This window comes from Lotus japonicus, chromosome 1 (genome assembly GCF_012489685.1).
Source record: "Lotus japonicus ecotype B-129 chromosome 1, LjGifu_v1.2".
Classification (NCBI taxonomy): domain Eukaryota; kingdom Viridiplantae; phylum Streptophyta; class Magnoliopsida; order Fabales; family Fabaceae; genus Lotus; species Lotus japonicus.
Window position 1 is genome coordinate 48,322,736 of NC_080041.1, and position 22,551 is coordinate 48,345,286.

Consider the following 22,551-nt stretch of genomic DNA (forward strand, 5'->3'; position numbering starts at 1 on the left):
TTGATTAAACTAAATTTTAGTCTCAACTAATCTACATTATTATACTTTCTTCTCAAGATATCATAAATTATAATTTAACCCATAACATTTATCAAATTATATTTTAAATCTTCAGCAATCAATATTTTATGTTGTATTTTAAAAACTATCACAAATCTTGACTTTGTAAAAAACAATTCAACCACGTTAAAAAAATAGAAACTTCATCGTTAACATCATCTCCGGCAAACGCCGCCGCCGCCGGTGACGCTAGCCGCCTACAAATCCTCTCGCCATACGCGCCGCTCGACTTGTTGACGCCGTCATTAGCCCTCTTTCCACTTGAATCGCCGCATCCTACTGTTGTTGCTCGCCCCAAGCCGCGACTTGCCCCTTGCCTCTCGCCGATCAGCGCTTTCCGCTGGCTGCTTTCTGCTCGCTTGCCCCAGAGAACACTTGCGACTCAGCATCACTTGCCCCTACTAGAGCCACCATTCAATCCCTATCTTGAAGGTATTTCTTTTTCGTTTTTTTTTTATTATGTTACAGTTTTTAGGGCCAGTTTTAAATATGAACTGTGTGGGTTTGAAGAAAAAATTTGTTGGCTAATAGAATTTGATGCTAAGTAGAATCAGAGGCAGCAGAGCCACTAGTCAATCCTCCATGGTTCTGCACTAGAAGATAAACTTCATTTTTTTGTTTGCAATTAATTCTTTTCATCCTTTGTTAGTGTAGTGGGGTCTATTGATTATCATGTACAATTATCATATGTGAATATATGCATCTCTGTTACCTATTTGTCGAAAGGTTCTCTTGGGTGGCTTAATTGCGTCATACTGCTTCCAAGAGTCTCCTTGTGGCAAGTGCAGTGGCTGATCTTGGCCTAAATATTTGAGGGGCTAAAATAATAAAGAATGTTTTTTAACAAACAAATTTTCAACCTTTTAATGAGATTATTGGTACACTCTTCTGATTTTATTTATTGAGAATTCCTTTGACTACATAATTCATTGATTTTATTATTTGGATTTGTTTTTGAAGTTTGCATCAGACTGTGTATGAATGTATTTTGGATTTTTCAGATAAGCTTGCATATACTAGGATTGGGATTGCAAAAATAAAAATGGATAATCTCAGCATTTAGTACTCATCATTATCTAATGTGCAAGGTGAAATAGATATTCAAATAAAAGTCAAGAAAGTGATTCTTTCAACTATAAATTATTTTGCTGCATCCCAAACCCAAATTTTCAGAATGAGGTTAACAGAGAAATTGAGACTAAGAAATTTTTGAAACAGAGAACTCTTTTTCATGGTACTTGAGTGATGAAGGATTGACTTGCATAAACAAGTAGTTCCCAGCAAAAAGATCACCAAAATGAACCTTGTTATCCTTGAACCTTTTAAACACTTTAGCATATGGAATTCTCATGGCAGATACTAGCTTTGCCCTTTTACTCCTGAGTCTTCTTAAGCTTGGAATTTTCAGCTTGAACCTTCTCCTAATTTGAATCCTTCTGAACCTGAACCAACAACTCTTTGGTTCTGAATCAGTACTGTGCCCCTTTCAATTTCATCCCCAACTTCATGTCTGAGCCTTTGGTAAAGAAACTTGCTCACTGATCCAATCTTAAACAGAGTTCCCTTTTGATCACCCTCCCCTGTAATCATCATGTGTTCAACACCAACAAAAGAAAGTTCCCCCAAAATCAATGAGAGACATTACAAGTATCACAAGGGCTCTTGTATGCAATGTAAAGAGTTACTTGCCTAGGTTTAGGAGAAAAATAGAATGATTATGTGTTATGGACAATCTAGAAAAATTAGTAGTTGAAGGTGCTAAAACGATGAGTATGTAAATTAAGTGTTTTTTTCATCTTTTATAACTTTGTCACCAATTTTTGCTTATTTCAATTTTTTTATATACCTAAAGTAACTCTTTTTTATAGTTTTTGCAGAGGTGCCATTGAGAGTCTTACAACTTTGAAGGCACCTGTTGGATGATTTATGTTTGTTTTTTAGGTGAGTTTTTTTTACTGTTCAATAGGTGTTGTGTGTAGGTGTCTAGGTGCAGCTGTTTTTTTATGGCCTATCACTTTCTTTATTTGTGCATTCTTGTCATGGAGAAAGTTATCTTTCCCTCTGAAATCTTGAAGGGTTATTTGTACATCCCTGTCATTGTGTGTGTGTGTGTTTTTTAGTGTTGATAAGCATCCTGATGAAACTTGTTCTGTTCAACACCCAAAGTTACTAAAAGTGAAAGTCATAGAGAAACTTGTCAGTTTATGAATTGTGTTTTAGCCAAATTTATTTCTCAATGAACTTCAAATTTATTACTTTTTTCCGTACCAGAAACTTTTGCTCTCTGATTATTATGTTTTTTTGAAATCTATAATTTATCGTATGAAGTAATAATGTTATTAGATTGGTGCAGATGGCTAGCTCAGATGATGATTCATTTATTAATTCAGACGATGGTAGAGATCTTGATAATAATTCTGATAGTAATTGTGACGAAAGTGGTAGTGAAGGAGACAATGAAGCGGACAATGAGCAACCAGTCTTATATACAACACATGTCGGTCACAAAAAGATAGTCGATCTAACGGTCGATGATATACTTGGTCTAAAGTTCAGCCGACAAGAGGAAGCTTATAAATTTTATTCTGCATATGCAAAACTGCATGGGTTTGTTGTGAGAAAAGACATTCGAAGGCGAGATGAAAATGGTGACTTTATTGTTCAGCAGTATGTATGTAACAAAGAGGGATTGAGGAATAAAAAGCATTTGATGAGGGTGGATAGGAAAATGGATCATAGACCACTCACTCGTACGGGCTGTCATGCTAAGCTACGGGTACGCTTTGATTACAAGATATCTTGTTGGAAAGTGGTTTCTTTTAAGGAGGGTCATAACCATGAACTATACCCGGCAAGTGCAGTTCCTTTAATCCCTGCTTACCGTGCGATCAGTGACGCTGATAAAGCTCAGGTGGATAGCTTGAATTCACAAGGTGTCAAAACTTGTCATATTATGGGTTACTTGTTGGCACAGAAAGGGGGATATGCAGGTGTTGGTTTTCTGAAAGAGGATTTATACAATTATTTTCACCGCCAAAAGCGTGATAAGATCAAAGATGGGGATGCACGAATTAGCTTAACTTATCTTCAAGGAAAGGCAGACAATGATGGCATGTTTTTTTCAAGATACACCACTACGGATGATTGTAGACTCCAGAATCTATTTTGGGCAGATAGCACTAGCATAACAGATTTTCAATGCTTTGGTGATGTCCTTGCTTTTGATACCACGTACAATAAGAACAAATATAATCTTCCCCTTGTTATATTCAGTGGATGTAATCATCATTCGCAAACTGTTATTTTTGGTTGTGGTTTGTTAATCAATGAAACTGCAGAGACATATAAGTGGGTGTTAGAAACCTTTTTGGCAGCAATGCGCAATAAGCACCCAAGAGCTGTGGTGACAGATGGTGATAGTGCTATGAGGAAGGCCATCAAGCAGGTATTTCCGAATGCAACACATCGACTTTGTGCTTGGCACTTACACAGAAATGCAAAAGGTAAAACAATGAATGATTCATTTGTGGATGATTTCGAAAAAGCGTTGTATCATAATATGGGCATTGATGAATTCGAAGAGTTTTGGAAGCAGATGGTTGCCAAACATGGGCTTGAAGGAAACGAATGGGTTCGTAAGACTTATGAGAAAAAGTCAATGTGGGCCAATGCATATCTTCGTGATCAGTTTTTTGCTGGTATACGGACTACGTCACGATGTGAAGGAATTAATTCCTATATAAAGTCATATGTTGAGAGAAAAAATAGCGTCGTTGAGCTCTTGCATAGTATGGAGGAAGCATTGAGAGGATATAGACACAACGAGCTTGTTGCTGATTTTAATTCTCTTTTTACTGAACCGGTTATGACCACTTCTCTCCACATGTACGAGCGGGAGGCTTCAAAAATTTTCACATTAGAGATTTTCAGAGAAGTCAAATTTGAGATTGAAGAGGTAGGTGCATTAATGATCATGGAGCGGATAGAAAATGGAGACAGTGTAATGTTTAAGATGAGTAAATTGTTTCAACCCAATAGGATTATTGGTGTTGTTTATGATACTGTGAATTCTTCATTCTCATGTGACTGTCGTCTATTTCAGTCCCGTGGCATTCCATGCTCTCATGTTTTTTGTGCCATGAAACGTGAGCACATGAAATCAATTCCTAGCAGTCTTATTTGCAAACGGTGGACAAAATCTGTCAAGAGTGAGTTCTTCTCATCAGATCAATTAGATGAAATGGATCCTGATGTAACCAAAATTACCCGCCGTGGGGCTGCAGCTGCTGCATGTAATAGGCTTTGTGAGATTGCATCAAAAAATGGTAAGTACTTCGATGAAATCAGAGATGAAATCTTAAAGTTGACTTCTAAGTATGACAACAAAAAGGGGTCAAGTAGAACTCAAGGTGATAATTTTAATGATATTCGTGATCCCACTACGGTACCGACTAAAGGCGGCCGTCCTTCAAAGAAGCGGTACAGTAGGACGAGAAGAAGATGTACAAATTGTAGAAAGACTGGACATACATTGAGGACATGTCCCAAGCGCATTGGTACAAAAGATGAGCATATTGCGCATGATGCATCATCACCTCATGAGGATAATGAGATGAGAAGACAAGTACAAAATATAATTTTCATACTTTTATGAATTATGTTTTTCATATTAATTTCTTAAGTGCATGTGTTGAAAATTCTAATTATGATTTTTATGCAGGATAATGAGGACAACACAACATTTAATGATGACAATGTCCAGCACAATGATCACAGTACCCAATATTCAAACTATGCTGAAAATGTATTGGCAATTTATATGTATTTCATTTGCTTACGCAACTGAATTTGTAGAAGCATATTTCAGTTTCTGATTTTTGTTCTACTTCGTATTTTGTTAATTCTAATTGTTACTTTTATGCAGGATAAAGAGGGAACAACACTCAATGAATGCAATATCAAACACAAGGACACAGAGCCGAGTAGTAAGAAAGGAAAAGAAAGAAAGGAAAAGAAAGTTAAACGTTCCACACAAAATTCAATCAATGACTCTGTATGTTCTATTTGAACACAAATGACTTTTTATTTTTGTAATTATACCCTGGTATATGATCAAGGATTTGGTGCAACAAATAGTTATACAATAATAATAGGCCAAACAATCATGATAGTCCATACATAGAACTTATCTTGAATCTATATGTGCATTTCTTTTCTGATTTTTCTTTTTGCTCTAGGCTTTCATGTGCCCATTAAGTTGAAGCCTTGCGATCCTATAGTTTGAAAATTGTCATAGTTTTTCTTTCTCTTTCTTTTTTTAACATGGACTCTACATTGAACCGGAGCATTTGAAGTGTAATGGAAATATTCATTTTTTAACACTGATTTAGATGATATCTTGTGTTTACTCTTGTTTGTTATAGGGAAAGCAACCCACTTTGTCTGCTCAGAGACCGCATCTAGAAGCTTATAAAGTTCAACAAACTGGTCTCACAACCCATCATACTGTAAGTTCTATCTGAACACAAATGGATGCAAATGGTTGATATAATGTTTTTTGATTATTTCTTGTGCCCATTAAGTTGAAGTCTTGCGATCCTATAGTTTGAAACTATCGATTGGTTGTCTGTCTTCTTTGTTTTAGTTACATGGATTGTAGGTTGATCACAGAATGTGGAGTGCAATAGAAATATTCAGTTTTTAATATTGACTTAGCAGTTATCTTGTGTTTACTCTTGTTTGTTATAGGGAAAACAACCTATTTCTTCAGCTCAAAAACCGCATTCGGAAACTCATAAAGTCCAACACACTGGTCACACAATCCATCATATTGTAAGTGGTATATGAACACAAATGGATGCAAATTGTTGATATAATGTTTTCTTTTATTAGTGTTTAAATACTTAGGCCCCGTCTGGAAGAGTTTATGACCAGCTTATTTGAGCTAATTCTATAAAATAAGCTTTTATGCGTGTGTTTGGGAAAACTTATTAAAATAGCTTATAAGCTCCCAATAAGCTGTTTGTAGCTTATTTCAATAAGCTCATAGTAATAGCTTATGGTAAACATTTACGGAGCTTATTCCCATACCCCCCATCGAATCCTGCCCACCCCACTTTTGTTACTTATTTTTTTGCCCCCAAAACAGTTAACAGTGACGGCATAGCGTGCACGAACCCACTCACTGGCGCCTCTCTTCATATCTTTGCAGCACCTCATATGTTTTTACATGATTTTCTCATTAATAAGTGTTATTATGTAATCTATGTTTTCCGAATTTAAGGTGTTGAAGGTGCTAATGAAATGTTTGTTATGTGCTGGTTTTATGTCGTCCTCTTCCTCAACCATTTGCCATTGTTTTCTATTTCTATAATCGGGTTAGAATTATTTCGTAGTGAAGCTTTGCGTTGGAACAAGCTTATGCTTAAAACTGTAACACGAATTTTTGGCTCCTGATTATCTCATCTCGTTCTTGTAGTTAATCTAGTTCTTGTTCTGGTGAAAAGTTTCATCCACGAATTTTATTTTGACTACTGTTTGAAACCGATTGGGAATCTAAACATGAATTCTTTCCATCCAATAGATTGCATTATACCTGTATAAGTGTTTATGTAAAAATGCATCCAAATGGTTTAATTTTGTATAAGCTACTTTTTATTATGTGCATCCAAACACAAACAACTTATTAAATTTAAGCACTTATGACATAAGCTCTTATCTGATAAGTGCTTATTCAATTAGAGCTTAATTAAACGAGACCTTATTAACTGATATTGTGTTTACTCTTGTTTGGTACAGGGAAAACAAACCATTGATTTTTCCAATAAAGGGAATCCGGAAATTACTCATCGGGTATTGGTTGCACCCCCACCCCCACCGGGGAATGTTGCATTTGCTTATGGCACATCAAACTCACACCTAACATCTTCAAATGATTATGGCACATCAAGCATACCCCATAACATACCATCTGGTTATGGTGCCCTAATCCAGGGGATGCCTATGCCTCCCTTACCATCTAGTTATGGTGCACTTAGTCATGAGATGCCTATGCCTCCCTTTCACGGTGCAGGTCCTTCACGCCCCCAATTTCCCAAATTCCTTGCCGCAATTCACATGTCACAGGTTCGTATGGCCTTTGTCACATTTTTTTATTATGTTTTATTTTGTCTCGACTCAATTGCTAAAACAACTCACATAAAATGTTGTTTCAGTATATGGGTGGAGTGCAAAATCTTCATGGTGGTACAAACTTGAGTCATTTGCTTCAAAAAGAAGTAAAAAAAAAAAAAATTGGAACAAGTAAGTGTGATTTATTTGGCAGTTCTCTAAATATAACCTGTGAAATATTTTTTTGTAATTTCAAACAAGACTTATTACTAACAATTTACTTAGCTATTGCAGGTAATAAAGATGAAGCTGACTCAAGCAAAGAGCAACAGAATATGAACAAGCCAGATGGTGATAAGTAGTATATTGGTAGTGATGTGTAGCATTGGAAGAAGTAAAAGATAAAATTGTGAAATTATTGTTGAAGTGTTGTCGGAGATATTTTTATTATCTATGGACAGACTTAGTTTGCCTATATTATTTTTCTTTTCGATGCAGATTTTTTAATGTTTTTATTTTTGAGATAATCTACTTAATACTATACTACCACTCTCTACAAATTTGAAATTGTATGATTTAAAATATTTTGTTTAGTTGGTTAATTGTCAAAGTTCATGGTGTGCTATAACTGATTTTTTTGTGCTTTTCTCCTTGCTGGTTGCCTAGTTATATTGCTCAGGTGCAAGTTATGTAATAGAAGCCTCTGTAAGTTTCGTTTTTATTTTTTATTCATTTTACTTTGCTATTTTTTAATCTCAGACTTTAACTCACTATTATTATTAATATTATTTTTAGTATTTTGTCAGTCACTTTATGGAACTTTTTTTTTTCGTTGAACTACTCTTTAGGGAGCATTATAAAAAGCATTAAACCAACTTTTTTCATTTTATCATCTATTAAAATACATTTAATTATTATGTTTTTTTAAAATAATATAAAATTGAAAATAAAAACATAGATAATTTGATTTTAAAAAAATATCACATAAAGATAGGAGCCGCACCCTTGATACGCCCCTGTCTATATATAACCTTACTAAAGTTAAAATATTTACTATGGCATACTTACAACTTCAATCTTATGTCAATGAGCTTTATGAACCCACTAAAAATCCTCATTTTGTAAGTTAAGTACTTTGTCACTATAAAAAAAAAGTTAATCTATTGGTTTTCTCCTCAAAAAGAGTTAACCCATTATCTATTCAATATATTTCTCTTTTCAAAAAAAAACAAAACATGTTCAATTAAGCAGTATATCCTAGGTGGTAAAACAATTAATGAGGAAAAAGTGGTTGTTGAAACGGAAATTAAAAGATATGACGAGAAAAAAAATATTAATTTTGAAATGAAGCTGATTTGGGGAGAGGTTTTTTTTTTTTTTTAAGAGATTGGGGAAAGGTCAAGGTAAAATAGTTTAGGAATTTTGAGATATATACACATTCAAATATCCATATCTCAAAGTGATGATGATGAAATCAGTTAGTGTAACAAATATTTTTTTTTTAACATCAGTTAGTGTAACAAATAAATGTGGAAAAAGAGGACAAATAAATAATACAATAATACCTCACTTTTGTTACGCCGAATTTAGATAATTGCGTTAAAAAAAAGAATGGAGATAATTGAGGTTGAAGAAAATACGCAAGTTATAATGGATCCACACACGTTCTTCATTGTGGGATATCAATATTCAAGGAAAGTGGCACAAGGAAGGAGAAGATGGGAGAGGTGGAGAGAATATCACGTCTCCTGCAGATTTTATTTTGTAACTCCTTTGATCCCCACTATGAACATGTTGATTAATTTGGCTCCCAACTTTCCCATTTACACGTATTTGTTTTCCATTATAAATCATTCTTTAACTCCTTCATTATAAATCATTCTATAACTCCTTCAGGTGCTGCCACCTTTGGTAAAAGTATTTCTTTGCTCCCAGCTGCAAACTTTTCTCTTAGGTAAGTTTTTTTTGTCTTCAATGTAGCTGAAACCAGTCTATATACTCACACATTCTCACCCACAAAGCTCTAAATACCTCTTGATGATTTTCTTTTTGAAAATTGAAACCTAACTAGCCTGTCACTAGTATTTCTCAACTTTATTACTCTTTTATACAGAAATTATTCGCTCCCAATTAAACATGAAAAGACCATGGAGCTGCGAAATTATTGATATAAGGTCTCCTTCTAACTTCTTTTTTTCACTTACATAGATTTATATAAGATTACTTTAAAAAAAGATCAATTGTTGTTTCAGTGACAGCGACTCTGAGGATATGCCAAACATAGAACCAAAAAAGGACACATTAGTATTCGACATGTTGGCAAAACAAAGCATGGATATTGCGGCCTTAACATCAATGGTTCAAATTGCCCTAGCTGATATTAACTCCATAAAAAATGTGATGGTGGCGGGCGACATATGCAACAGTCCATGTCAACCTCCATGCCCCCCTTCAACTGTTTCGACGGTTAAAACCAACAAAGGTGAAGGGATTGATGAAGGGTTGCCAAAATCAAAACAACCGAAAAATATAACTGCAAAGAAATTGTTCTCTCCCGCCAAAGAACCATCCAAAACACCTCCCATTTCCCTAAGTTACACTGATTATGCACCGCGCCATGCAACAAATTATGTCAAGCGGACATCAGGAGTGACTATACCACCCGTAAGTCATGTGTCTTCAGTTTATTTAGATTGTATTAAAGTCTCAACATAACAATTACAATATTTTTTTTTTCTGTTTCAGTGGATACCTGTGGTGTTTACACCACCAAAGGAGTTCATACTAGATGAGATGCAAGCTGCTGTGGTAGCTTACATATTTGGCAAAAACAAAGATGATGCTAGGTGTTCCATTTCTTTCAAATATCATACATTTAACAAAAACTATAAAGGGCGTAAGTGCTAATTTTTGAATAATCTAATTTTGCACATATTGCAGAGAAGAAGTCATTATTGAAACAAGTGTTGTCTTTGTGACCAGAAATGCATTGTTATCTCTTGCTCCGAAACAAAGAGTTTATCAAGATGTTAGATTCTAATTTATCAATCTTATTTTTTTATCTAAATTTAGTTTATTATTTCTGTCAAACGTTTTTTCACTTTTTTTTTATTCATACTTACTAGGTGCTGAACTGGGTTGCATATTCATTAACATGTAAACAAGACAGGACAATTATGGACTACCCAGATGTGTGGTTCTTACCTACCATGTTTTCGGTATACTTCGTTGATCTTTTATGACATGTTTATGAGCAAGATTTAATTTTCTCCATATAAGTGTTTTTTTTGTCAATGGCAGCAATGTGTGAAGGTGTGAAAAACGACTAGAAGGGGGGTTGAATAGCGTTTTCAATATAAAAACTTTCCCCTTAAGATTTAAAGTAAATCTTTTCGGTTTCTCTACGATAGATGGTGCAGCGGATAAAGATAGAGAGAAGAGAGAAGCACACAAGTATTTTATCCTGGTTCACTTGATAAATCCCTCAAGCTAATCCAGTCCACCCGTTAAGGTGATTTCTTCCTTCTTAGAATGAAGGCAATCCACTAATCAGATAATTGTTACAACTGCACTTGAAACCTACAAGTGACTAACAATACACTGACTTAGCTCACACTAAGATTCACTCTCTTAGTCTTCTCTAGGATCCGATCAACCTTGATCTCCTAAAGGAATCACCACTAAGATTCACTCTCTTAGTCTTCTTAAGGATACTGACCTACCCGGTCCCTTAAGGAAAATCAAACAACTGTTTGAGGTTGGTGTTTACAAAGGTTTGCTTCTAAATAAGCTGAGTGTAAACTAAATAAGAACAGATGAAGAAAGTAGAAGCTTGAATCTTTTCTTGTATTGCAGCTCTTGATCTCTCTCTCTTAGCTTTCTTCTTTTTCTTCAGCCTTTTATAGTCCAAGGTGCAAAGGATATTTCTGTTGAGAGAATATGACCGTTGGAGGGCATTTCTGGAACTTCCAGAACCTGCTGTGGCTGAACCTTGGTAGGTAGGCTTTTCAGAATAGTACACTGCTCTTGTACTTCTTGATAGAGACATTTGCCTTTAACCAATGACTTCTGATCAGAGGAATACTTCGTGTTGGAACTTGTGAAGCTTGGTGATCAGAGTCAGAGGGATGCTTGGATCCTCTGACCTTCGTAACTTCTGCTTCTGGACCTTCAGAGCTTCTGGACCTTCAGAGCCTCTGGTCCCTCAGAGCTTCTGGTCTTCAGATCTTCTGATCCTCAGATCTTCTGATCCTCTGATCTTCTGATCCTCTGATCCTCAGATCCTCTGATCTTCAGATCTTCTGATCTTCAGATCCTCTGATCCTCAGATCCTCTGATCTTTAGATCTTCTGATCTTCAGAACTTCTGACGAATATATCTTCTGGTGTCAGAATCAGAACCTGTTTGTCAAAACACTCAAGACAAACATTAGAGTATCATAGTTGTTCATCCACAAATAAATACTTGTTATCATCAAAACATAGAGTTGTACCACATGACCAAATCTTGATCTTACAATCTCCCCCTTTTTGATGATGACAAAACCATGTATTTTGATGAACAACTCTAAACAAATAAACTGAATACACTCAGAGTATAAGGTATCAGAGTTAAAACTTATCCTGATGTGTATAGTTTTTCTTGCTCCTTCTGAATCCAAGACTCGTGCTTGATTCTGAGCTAAGCTCCCCCTGAATCTAATACTTAATATCAACGTTAGTAATATCTAGATTCTGAGCTAAATAATATAGGAGTTGTCAAGATACTATCAGTTCTCCCCCTTTTTGTCATAAGCAAAAAGAATGAAGGTGGGAAAAAAATAGTAAGAGCATAAGACGAAATACTCCCCCTCAGAAGGAATACCAAGGGATACTTGGCTTCTGATTAGCATATCTTCTGATGAGAGCAGAAGTGTGGTTCTGGTGACATCTCCGTTCTGGACAAAATTTCATCTTCAGATACTTCAGAATGAGAAGCTAGGAACCTACTCTTCTTCTGATGACGCAAGTCAGAAGTTGTAGTAGCATCTTCTGATGTTGTTGCTTCTGGTTCGACAAGTTCTGAGTCTTTGTTTCTTTCTGAAACGGTCATGCTCATCTCTGCAAGCTTTTTCAGCTAGCTTTGACTTGACCAAATCTTACTCTACTGATGCCTCCAAGATCAACTTCACCTTCAGGTTCAAGTTTTGGATCTTGGGACATATGCCTTTCTCCCGTCATGTGTTGCCTGCATCCACTGTCCAGGTTCCATGGTTGGAGTTTCGATGGACCTATTGAAGATATCTGCAACATATATAATCTTATCCCTAGGTACCCACTTTCTGGGTCCTTTCTTGTTAGTTAGCCCAGAAGTTCTGACAACTTTGGGTCATTCAACAGGATAATATAAAGGAATTTGAGCATGATATTTTGACATTGAGAAAGTTCCTTTCTTAAGAGATGATGGAGCAACTTCAGAAGGTTTAGAATGACCAATGTCATATATTCCATTTCTGCTTACGCCATAGATCATTGAAGCCATTAAGCTTCTGTCTACGCTTTTAGCCAGGAATCTTTGAAAAGATTTTTCATACTTAGATTCATTTCTACAATCAGAGGCATCACAGGCAACAATTTCTTCTAACTTAGCAATCTGGTTCTTAAGCACAGAGTTAGAATTGATCAAGGCATGATTATCATTTTTCAAATCAGAATTAATTTTCTCATGTTCGGAAGGAGTCTTGGAAACAGCAGATAAGTCCTTTTTCAGCTTCTTATGCTTAGACAATAAGGAGTTATACTTATCCATGATATCAGACAATGCATGTTTCAGTTCAGAGGTAGAGAAAGAAGCGAATACCTCATTTTCATCGTCTGAGGTAGGATCTCCTTCTGATGCTGAGTCAGAGTCAACAGCATCCTTTGACTCTGCTCCTTTGTCTTTGATAATAGCCATGAGTCCTTGAACTTCACCATCAGAGTCAACATCCTCTGACTCTGATTCATCAAAAGTCACCATCAGACTCTTCTTGGTCTTGAAGTGCTTCTTTGGCCTTTTGTCCTTTGATGAACCTTTGTATTTGCTCTGCCTGTGCTTCCAGATGCAGTTGAGCTTTCTGGATATCAGAGTCAGCTCATCTTCATCAGAATCTTCAGAGGCTTCTTCAGATTCTTCTCCTTCTGCTTGGAGAGCCTTAGCCTTTTCAGATTTGGATTTCATGGCTATAGACTTCTTCTTCTGATCCTGATGTTCAGCACGCTTTAGTTCATGACACTTCAGTATGCTTATGAGTTCTTCCAAACTCATCTGCTCAACATCTCTAGTTAGCTCCAAGGAAGTTATCAAAGGCATCCAGCTTTCAGGAAGACCTCTAAGGATCCTCATGACATGATCCACAGTGGTGTAGCTATTGCTGAGGGGTCTTATTCCAGCAATAATCAACTGGAATCTGGAAAACATATCCTCAATGGATTCGTCAGGTTCCATTTGGAAGGATTCATATTTCTGGATCAAAGACAGTGCCTTTGATTCTTTCACTTTCTTGTTTCCTTCATGAGACATCTTCAAGGATTCAAAGATGCCCTTGGCGGAATCACGATCAGTAATTTTCTCATATTCTTCATATGAAATGGCACTTTGCAGAATAGCTCTTGATCGGTGATGATCTCTGAATTCCTTCTTTTGATCTTCACTCATCTTCTTCCTTGGGATCTTTACACCATGTACATCAACAGGAGGGGTGTAGCCATCAACAACAAAATCCCAAAGATCAGGATCAAAGCCAAGAAAGAAGCTTTTGATTCTGTCTTTCCAGAAATCAAATCTCTGACCATCAAAGATAGGTGGTCTTGCACTGTATTGATATTTGCTTGTAGTAGTGGTGGAATCCATGAGTTTTTCACACTGGCCCGGATCTACTGAACACTGTTAAGTGTGGTAATCAGAACTTGCGCTCTGATACCAATTGAAGGTGTGAAAAACGACTAGAAGGGGGGGGTTGAATAGCGTTTTCAATATAAAAACTTTCCCCTTAAGATTTAAAGTAAATCTTTTCGGTTTCTCTACGATAGATGGTGCAGCGGATAAAGATAGAGAGAAGAGAGAAGCACACAAGTATTTTATCCTGGTTCACTTGATAAATCCCTCAAGCTAATCCGGTCCACCCGTTAAGGTGATTTCTTCCTTCTTAGAATGAAGACAATCCACTAATCAGATAATTGTTACAAGTGCACTTGAAACCTACAAGTGACTAACAATACACTGACTTAGCTCACACTAAGATTCACTCTCTTAGTCTTCTCTAGGATCCGATCAACCTTGATCTCCTAAAGGAATCACCACTAAGATTCACTCTCTTAGTCTTCTTAAGGATACTGACCTACCCGGTCCCTTAAGGAAAATCAAACAACTGTTTGAGGTTGGTGTTTACAAAGGTTTGCTTCTAAATAAGCTGAGTGTAAACTAAATAAGAACAGATGAAGAAAGTAGAAGCTTGAATCTTTTCTTGTATTGCAGCTCTTGATCTCTCTCTCTTAGCTTTCTTCTTTTTCTTCAGCCTTTTATAGTCCAAGGTGCAAAGGATATTTCTGTTGAGAGAATATGACCGTTGGAGGGCATTTCTGGAACTTCCAGAACCTGCTGTGGCTGAACCTTGGTAGGTAGGCTTTTCAGAATAGTACACTGCTCTTGTACTTCTTGATAGAGACATTTGCCTTTAACCAATGACTTCTGATCAGAGGAATACTTCGTGTTGGAACTTGTGAAGCTTGGTGATCAGAGTCAGAGGGATGCTTGGATCCTCTGACCTTCGTAACTTCTGCTTCTGGACCTTCAGAGCTTCTGGACCTTCAGAGCCTCTGGTCCCTCAGAGCTTCTGGTCTTCAGATCTTCTGATCCTCAGATCTTCTGATCCTCTGATCTTCTGATCCTCTGATCCTCAGATCCTCTAATCTTCAGATCTTCTGATCTTCAGATCCTCTGATCCTCAGATCCTCTGATCTTTAGATCTTCTGATCTTCAGAACTTCTGACGAATATATCTTCTGGTGTCAGAATCAGAACCTGTTTGTCAAAACACTCAAGACAAACATTAGAGTATCATAGTTGTTCATCCACAAATAAATACTTGTTATCATCAAAACATAGAGTTGTACCACATGACCAAATCTTGATCTTACAATGTGCATTGTCTTGGAAAGGAGAAACTATTAAGACAATGACAAAATTTCAAAAAAAATATATGGGGAAAATGGAGTATCTATCAAAGGTCAATAACTAACATACCTTTCCCTCGACACTTATTTTGCATTAGTTATACTATCATACACTAAACTGTCTTTACATTTTTAATTTGTAGATTGTTGTGCCAATGAATGACAACAATGAGCACTGGTTCCTCTTTATTGTTGAGATCAATAAGAAGAGAATAACTTTGTTGGACTCTTTACCTGAAACGGGAGGAAACAAAAGAAGGATTGATTTAGTTAATCATGTGGTAATTGCACGAATTGTCATGATTCATACAGAGTTATTACTTATTATATCACATTAAAAAATTTGTTGCAACAAATCATTTTTTAAATATTTTTAATAATGTTTAGGTATATTGCATGGAGCATATGTTGAAGCAATCATCATTTTATTTTAGTATCATCAATTCTCCTCCACCAATAATCACTAAGTACGAGTTGTTCATGCCAGATGATATTGGTAGACAAGGATAGTAAGTAACTTTTTCCCTTCTTTATATAGTATATCATTTAACATAAGTATTTAACTTATGTTAAATTTTTCCTACTTTCATAGCAACGACTGCGGAATTTGGGTTGCCAAGTGGATGATGGATGATTGTATATGGACGGAGGATTATGCAATAACGGTACTAACCTATTTGCTTTCATGGAATTTATGATCTAATCATTCAACTTATTATGAGTGGCTTGTGTCATGAATTGACAGGTTAACAATGAAACAAGGATGAAACTTGCCCTTGATTTGGTTCTCAACTCTCATAATAAGATCGAGCGGGAAATTATAATGCGGGCAACTCAAAATTGGAATGAGCTGAAAGAGAAACATAATAGACTAGTCAATGTTTAGTGTTTAAGTTATTTATGACGCATTTAGTTATGATGGTTTGAATATTTAATTTTATTCTAGAAGGAGGACGTGACTTATGAGATGCTTGTTGAAGGGAGATTTGAAATTCTTAGATGCATTAGTCGTGATCCTGCCTTTGTTGTCTGCTCTTGCTGTCTATCTCTGCTTTCTGTCTTTCTGTTTTCGGTTTCTTTGCTTTATGTAGGACTTAGTCTGCTATGCTTAATGATCTGTCTTTCCTTTTTATGTATGATGTTTAAAAACTCACTTGGGAGAGTTTGTTCCCAAGATCTGTTTCTTTTAATGAATCAAGTTCTCTTTTCTAAAAAAAAGTGTGGATGAGCAATGGTTGTTACAGATGTACAGAACAAGTTTAACCAATTTTAATTTATTTGGCTATAGTTTACATGAAACATTGAGCAATGGTTGTAACAACTTCCAAACATCAGGATTGTAAGGAGAAAAAGACGCATATAAGAAAGAAGAGCAACATTAGATGACAGATATTTAAATAAATGTTATAAGTTATAACAACCACAAACAAAAAGTAAAGAAGTACGGAAAATAGCATTTTTCTATCTGTCAAGAAGAATGATCTTACCCGAGCTATTCTATCTGTCAAGGGATTAATGCAAACTGATTTAGAAATATCTCTGACTGGAATTGATAACTAAACTAGATTTTCTCCACATCATAGATATCATGCAGCTGATCTCAATCCTTGACTGATGTCCGTAGTTCTGTGTGCATGCTTGTAGTACAGCTCAACGGTGAAGGAACCCATGGAAGTTTCCAGCGTAACCTCCGGCGACATGATAAAAGACTATGTTTGAATGATACAGTCACTACTTGGAGCCACATCAGTAAATGTAGAATCTGCACCAAAAAGATAGGACATCTTGAAATTAGAAGGTTGAATGATGGGTTTAAGATAATTAAGTGAGCGAAAAAAATACAATAACACCAAATGAGCCTTTAGAAGAATAAGATCTAAAAATGGAAAGGCCAAAAGTGATTAAGTTTCCATCATAGAAGTGGCTTCAATACTTTCCAGGTTAAGTTACGTTCATTGTGTTCTTTTTTTGTACCTGGGTTTGAAAATTGCATTTTAAATATAGAAGATCTAAAAAGCTAATAATGTTCTTACTATATCACCATTTGAATTACACTTGAAAGACGAAAAAGAGACTAAAGTCCAAAATCGAGCACTGTCCTCTTGGCATGGCTGGTAAACCTAGCTATACGAGTGCTCCTCTGACTCAAACTTCTTAAGCGAAAAAGTCTAATCCTATACAGGAAGATAACTTCCAAAGTTAGCATTAGCTCTATGAAGTTGACCGAAAGATACATCACAATTCACAATACAGTACTGCATTAAGAAAACTCCTAAAATCATATCCAGAGATTCCAAGTAAGATATCTTAAAAGAAAAAAAAGTGACACGGGCCTATTGTAGAAAAACTTACATTCCCTCCTCCCATTAGGGGAACTAGAGAGCTGACTATTGGAGAAGTTGTTCCGAGTATGACCATGTAATGTTGAAAAGCAAGTAGGATTGCCTATAATTCACTAACATAAAAAATTAAACGCAGTACAGGAAGAAGCATCATTTATCACCTTATCAATACCATTAAGTCTAAATGCCAATAGATGATAGAGAGAAAAAGAGCAAAGAGTATAAAATAAAAAATAAAAGGATCAAATGATGTAATGAACTTACCCCATGGAGAAGGACTTGTGTGTAATGTAGTTTAAAACATTTTGCAATTGATCTTTGACTGGATATGACTGATGCTCATCCTGCTTGCGTTGCAGCGCAGCTCCTCCTCCTGCCATTATTCTCTCAACTAACTTCAATGAACTTTAAAAACTCAAATGCGCTACAGCAACCCCAAACTCAAACTTCTCATAACTCAGCGACACAGAAAGAAAAGCTTTACAAGTTCAATGGTTCCCTAGACCAAAATATTCGCAGTGAGTAGAAATAGATTGAAAAGATGCAGCTAGATTATATTACATAGGCATGAATCATGATGCTCATTAATTTGTGAAAAAGAATTTAAAATTTTCACAAATAGTTATAGTTAGATATCTAACAAAGATAATGGACATATAACAAACAATATGTTATGTCTGTTTTGAGATTCACCATATACTCTTTAACTATTATTCCCTAGCTTCTCACCAACATAAATACCATGCAGGAACTTTTGGATATCCTTATTTTTAACAAGACATTTCTGTAACAAAGAAAAGACAAAAACAAAATTGAACTCAGGGCAAGACCAAAATTAGACAGGAACAAGGTCAGACATTGACGTGTAGCCATATAATGAGAAAAATGTAGTTAATCGGTGAGGGATTAAGGGCACATGACCGACAAACAAACTCAATGTCAAAACAACCTCATCCTTGACATTTTATGTAACAACAAAAACTCCATCACGCAGGTCTTTATCTAAAAGATATAATAACCAAACACAGTTCAAGTTAATCGGAAAAAAAAAACAAAAAATCTCACAGATCAACTGTTGTTGGTGGGAATGGTAATCTGATTGAAGCAGAAGAAGGGGTCCTTCAAACCTAACCACGACGGTCCACTGCTCACTGGAATCCAGACACCTTTTCCATCCATAAACCACAGCGGACCTCCTCTTTACTCGGCACCAGAACCCTCGCCGGAACAACCCTCACAAATCCAGAACTTACACCTAGCCATCCAGATCCAAACCATCTCCACTCCTCCATTCAAAACTCAAATGAACCGAAATCGTATTTCACCATTCGACCTCCCCCTCTTTCCTCTCTATTCTATTGTAGTGGTGCGGCACAGAACGACTCGACGAGATGAGAAAATTTTCATTCTTAATTGACTAGAAATTTCAAGGGAGATGGTGGAGAGAGAGGGAACAGATAAAAGGCACATTAGCGGGAATGAAAAAATTGGAGAGGGAGACAAATTTGTTTAAACCTCAAGTGCAAGTTTAACTTTATTTTTAAATTAGATTAATTAATTAGCGATGGATTCTTTAGTTTTTTTTAAAACAGGATTCTATAGTTCCTAAATAGTGTTGATTGTGGCTGAACTAGTTAATCTTCCGAACTAGCTAATCTTAGTAACTAGTCAACCTTAAAAACTTAACTAGGTTGTTTTGACACGCCGATATTGGTTGACTCAGCTAATATTAGTAACGTATAAACCTTGGAAGCTTAATTAGATTGTTTCAACATGTAAATCTTGACTGAACCAGCTAATGTTATTAACTTATCAACCTCAAAAGCTTAATTAGGTTGTCTCGACATGTGAATCTCAGTCGAATTATCTAATTTAAGTAACTTATCAATATGAGAAGTTTTATTAAGTTGTTTCAACGCATCAATCTTGTCTGAACTAGCTAATCTTAATACCGTATCAACATTGGAAGCTTAATTAGGTTGTTTTGACATGTTAATCACGCTCAAATAGTCTAATCTTTGTAATTTAACGTGGTTCAGCCTGAATGCTTATGTCCACATAGGAGAAACACTGTATTCTCATTAATACAAACATTACATCATTCAACTCTCTATCTCTAGCCTCACCCACACTCAAAGCTCTCATACAATTGCTCTCACAGCCTCACCACGCTCTGGTGCCCATAGGGATATCTTCCAACACAGAGAGGCATGAGCAGCCATTACGTTGTCTTTGTATTGCGTTGTTAGGTCTTGGATGCGACGAGAGGCGGTCTACGGCGAGCGACACTCAGCGGGGAGTGACAGTCGCAGATTGAGGAAGAAGATGATCTTCACAATGAAGATACATTTGTTTAATTTAGGGAAAAAATGGTTTAAGTGATAATTTATGAGGTTAACAGCACAATCATACAACTCATTCAGCATAACCATCATCATCATCATATATTATCAACATGCATCATAAATCTCATATATCAATCAACACTTAGCACAAGCCTCAGGTATCACAAATATCACCAAGATTATCATTCTCAAACAACACATATAGCATCAATCATCACAAACAAACATGCATCTTCACATAGCACATATCTCATCAATATCATCTTAAGTCATCTTCATCAGCAAACATCGAGAATTAACACAATATGTTCAAATCCTATATTAATCCTATATTTTCTTTGATTTTAATTTCTAATAAATCCTATATTAATACACTAATGCACTAATATGTTCAAATCATTGGCCCTAAAACAGTTATTTACTTCATCGGCATATTTTCTTTTCATTTTATGATAATGCACACACAATAATAATCATAATAATGATAATAATGAGACAATACTAATACTACTAATAATAATAATAATATATTAGTTGAGGGAAAAATGGGATGTTACATCTAGCATCGTCCACACAATCACATATGTCACTGTTCACAGCTTGGATCGTCCAGAGAGTCACTACCTTCTAGTTTCAATGACTCAACAATTCTATCATCTGACCTGAAACAACTATGCAAATAGATTCTATCACATGGTGAATTAAGCAAGAGGTAGACGAATCGTTTATTGAAGAAAATGAAACAAAAGTCTAAATTTGTTCACATGTGAATAGTCGAGACTAACAAGAGTACAATGATCAGAATCAACAATACAAAGTTATTGAGTCATCAGAAAGCTATTAAGCGTGCTTATATGCGAAAAGGAGAAAAGTCTAATTTGACATAAAGTTTTAACCGTCAAGAAAAATATGTTTTCACAAAGTTATAAACTAAATAAATCGTAACTGTAATTCTATGCAGAGGAAATCACGAGGATCGACAGAGACATGGGAGTTCATCAAATACTAAGGTAAGGGGGGAAGAGGTCACCAACTATGATGGGGGAATAATACGAATAAAAGAGTATTGGACCCTCCTTAAGTTCCTTGCCTGTTGTTTGATTCTTGTTGTGAATTTCCCTTAACTTATATGCTTTATGTTATTGATTGCCAATGTGATTATGATGATTGAATTGATAAGTACTTCACAGTGATTTATGTGATTTGATCCTAACCCTGATTATTTAAATGATTCACTATATTAATTATGTCATTGATTGGTTGTTTATACACAGAGATGATGGTACCTTAGATTGATGACAATGATGATATTGGTGATATCTTAGAATGATGACTTGTGATATAAGTATATTTATGATATATGAGATTGATGTTATGTGACCTTGATGATGGTCTGTGATTTTAATGATGCATGTGGTTGAAGATATGTGACTTTGATGAGTCATGTGAATTATGAGATTTACTGGATGAACATATGTTGTTTACAACTCTGATTCAGATTATCTTGATGTATTTACCTTGGCTCCGTGAGCAAGGTAATGTTTATGGATAAGTCTTGGTCTTGTGGACAAGATTTTGCTTTGGCTCCGTGAGCAAAGCCATTCGATTATGATGTATGGTTATTGTTAATGTAATCAATGGTTGTATATATTTGTTTATGTGTTGCTCATTTATGTTACATTATTCCCTGATGAGATTGAGTTGGAATGCTTCTCACCCCTTTGCTGTTTGTTTCGTTGTTTTTCTCATCTTTTATCAGTGACGGGCACCGAGGATGGAGATGGTGTTGTTGAGAGACGTGGGGCAAGACTTTGGGCGTAGATCAAGTTTTGTGCGTCGAAGCTATTAAGCCATGGTAGCTATCGGTGGGTAAGAGCCTAGGATTCAGGATCATGCATTTTGTGTACACTAGGATTTACTCCTTGACTATACGACTTAAGGAAGTTTCTAATTGGATTTTTTAATGTGATCCCCGGTTTAGAAATTGGGCGTTACATCGTAGGCTCCCCAAATCCAAACAAATTGATCTCGAAGATCCATTTGGTCCAAACATTCCCTTGATCTGAATGGCTCAACTTGTCCCAAATAGGCTTCATCGTATTTTCATATTCCCATCTGGAACCAAATGAAGTTCCATTGTAATCTTAGAGGCCTATGTGATACCAACAGTGTTCCGTGTTGATATTATTAATCTACAATTTACAATTTAAAACAATCATGTTTATCTTTCTTGTTTCATCTCCTTTGAAAGACACATCCTAGAAGTCTCTCAAAAAACATTCATAGCTTTTGGTCCCACAATTTTTTATTTTTTATTTTGAAATAATAACCAATAACATTATTTTGGTTAAATGAGGGTGATACCCTAAGTACAATTTGTAATGAGACCCTAAGTACAATTTGTTTTATCCAAATTTTAAATTCCTCATTTCCCGCTAATATTTTGGTATTTAGAGCCACTCCAAATCTCCACCCGCAGCCCTTCTCCTAAAAACGTCTTCAT

The 22,551-nt window shown here is 35.8% G+C and overlaps 1 protein-coding gene across 6 annotated transcripts; it reads left to right on the forward strand.

The window, feature by feature from the left end:
* The first annotated feature begins 138 nt into the window (after nucleotides 1-138).
* On the forward strand, nucleotides 139-7,780 carry LOC130740673 (protein FAR1-RELATED SEQUENCE 5-like). Of its 6 annotated transcripts, none has more exons than XM_057593443.1 (10): nucleotides 139-492; nucleotides 1,929-2,001; nucleotides 2,404-4,684; nucleotides 4,781-4,864; nucleotides 4,985-5,113; nucleotides 5,484-5,567; nucleotides 5,809-5,892; nucleotides 6,859-7,185; nucleotides 7,275-7,362; nucleotides 7,456-7,780. In XM_057593443.1, exons 3-10 carry the CDS (start codon nucleotides 2,414-2,416, stop codon nucleotides 7,530-7,532), a joined length of 3,144 nt encoding a protein of 1,047 aa, XP_057449426.1. In that variant the 5' UTR covers nucleotides 139-492; nucleotides 1,929-2,001; nucleotides 2,404-2,413; the 3' UTR covers nucleotides 7,533-7,780. The 6 variants fall into 6 exon arrangements, with proteins under 6 accessions (XP_057449426.1, XP_057449360.1, XP_057449724.1 ...); XM_057593377.1 differs by having other exon boundaries at nucleotides 2,414-4,684; XM_057593741.1 differs by having other exon boundaries at nucleotides 2,414-4,684; nucleotides 7,465-7,780.
* The last annotated feature ends 14,771 nt before the right edge of the window (nucleotides 7,781-22,551 follow it).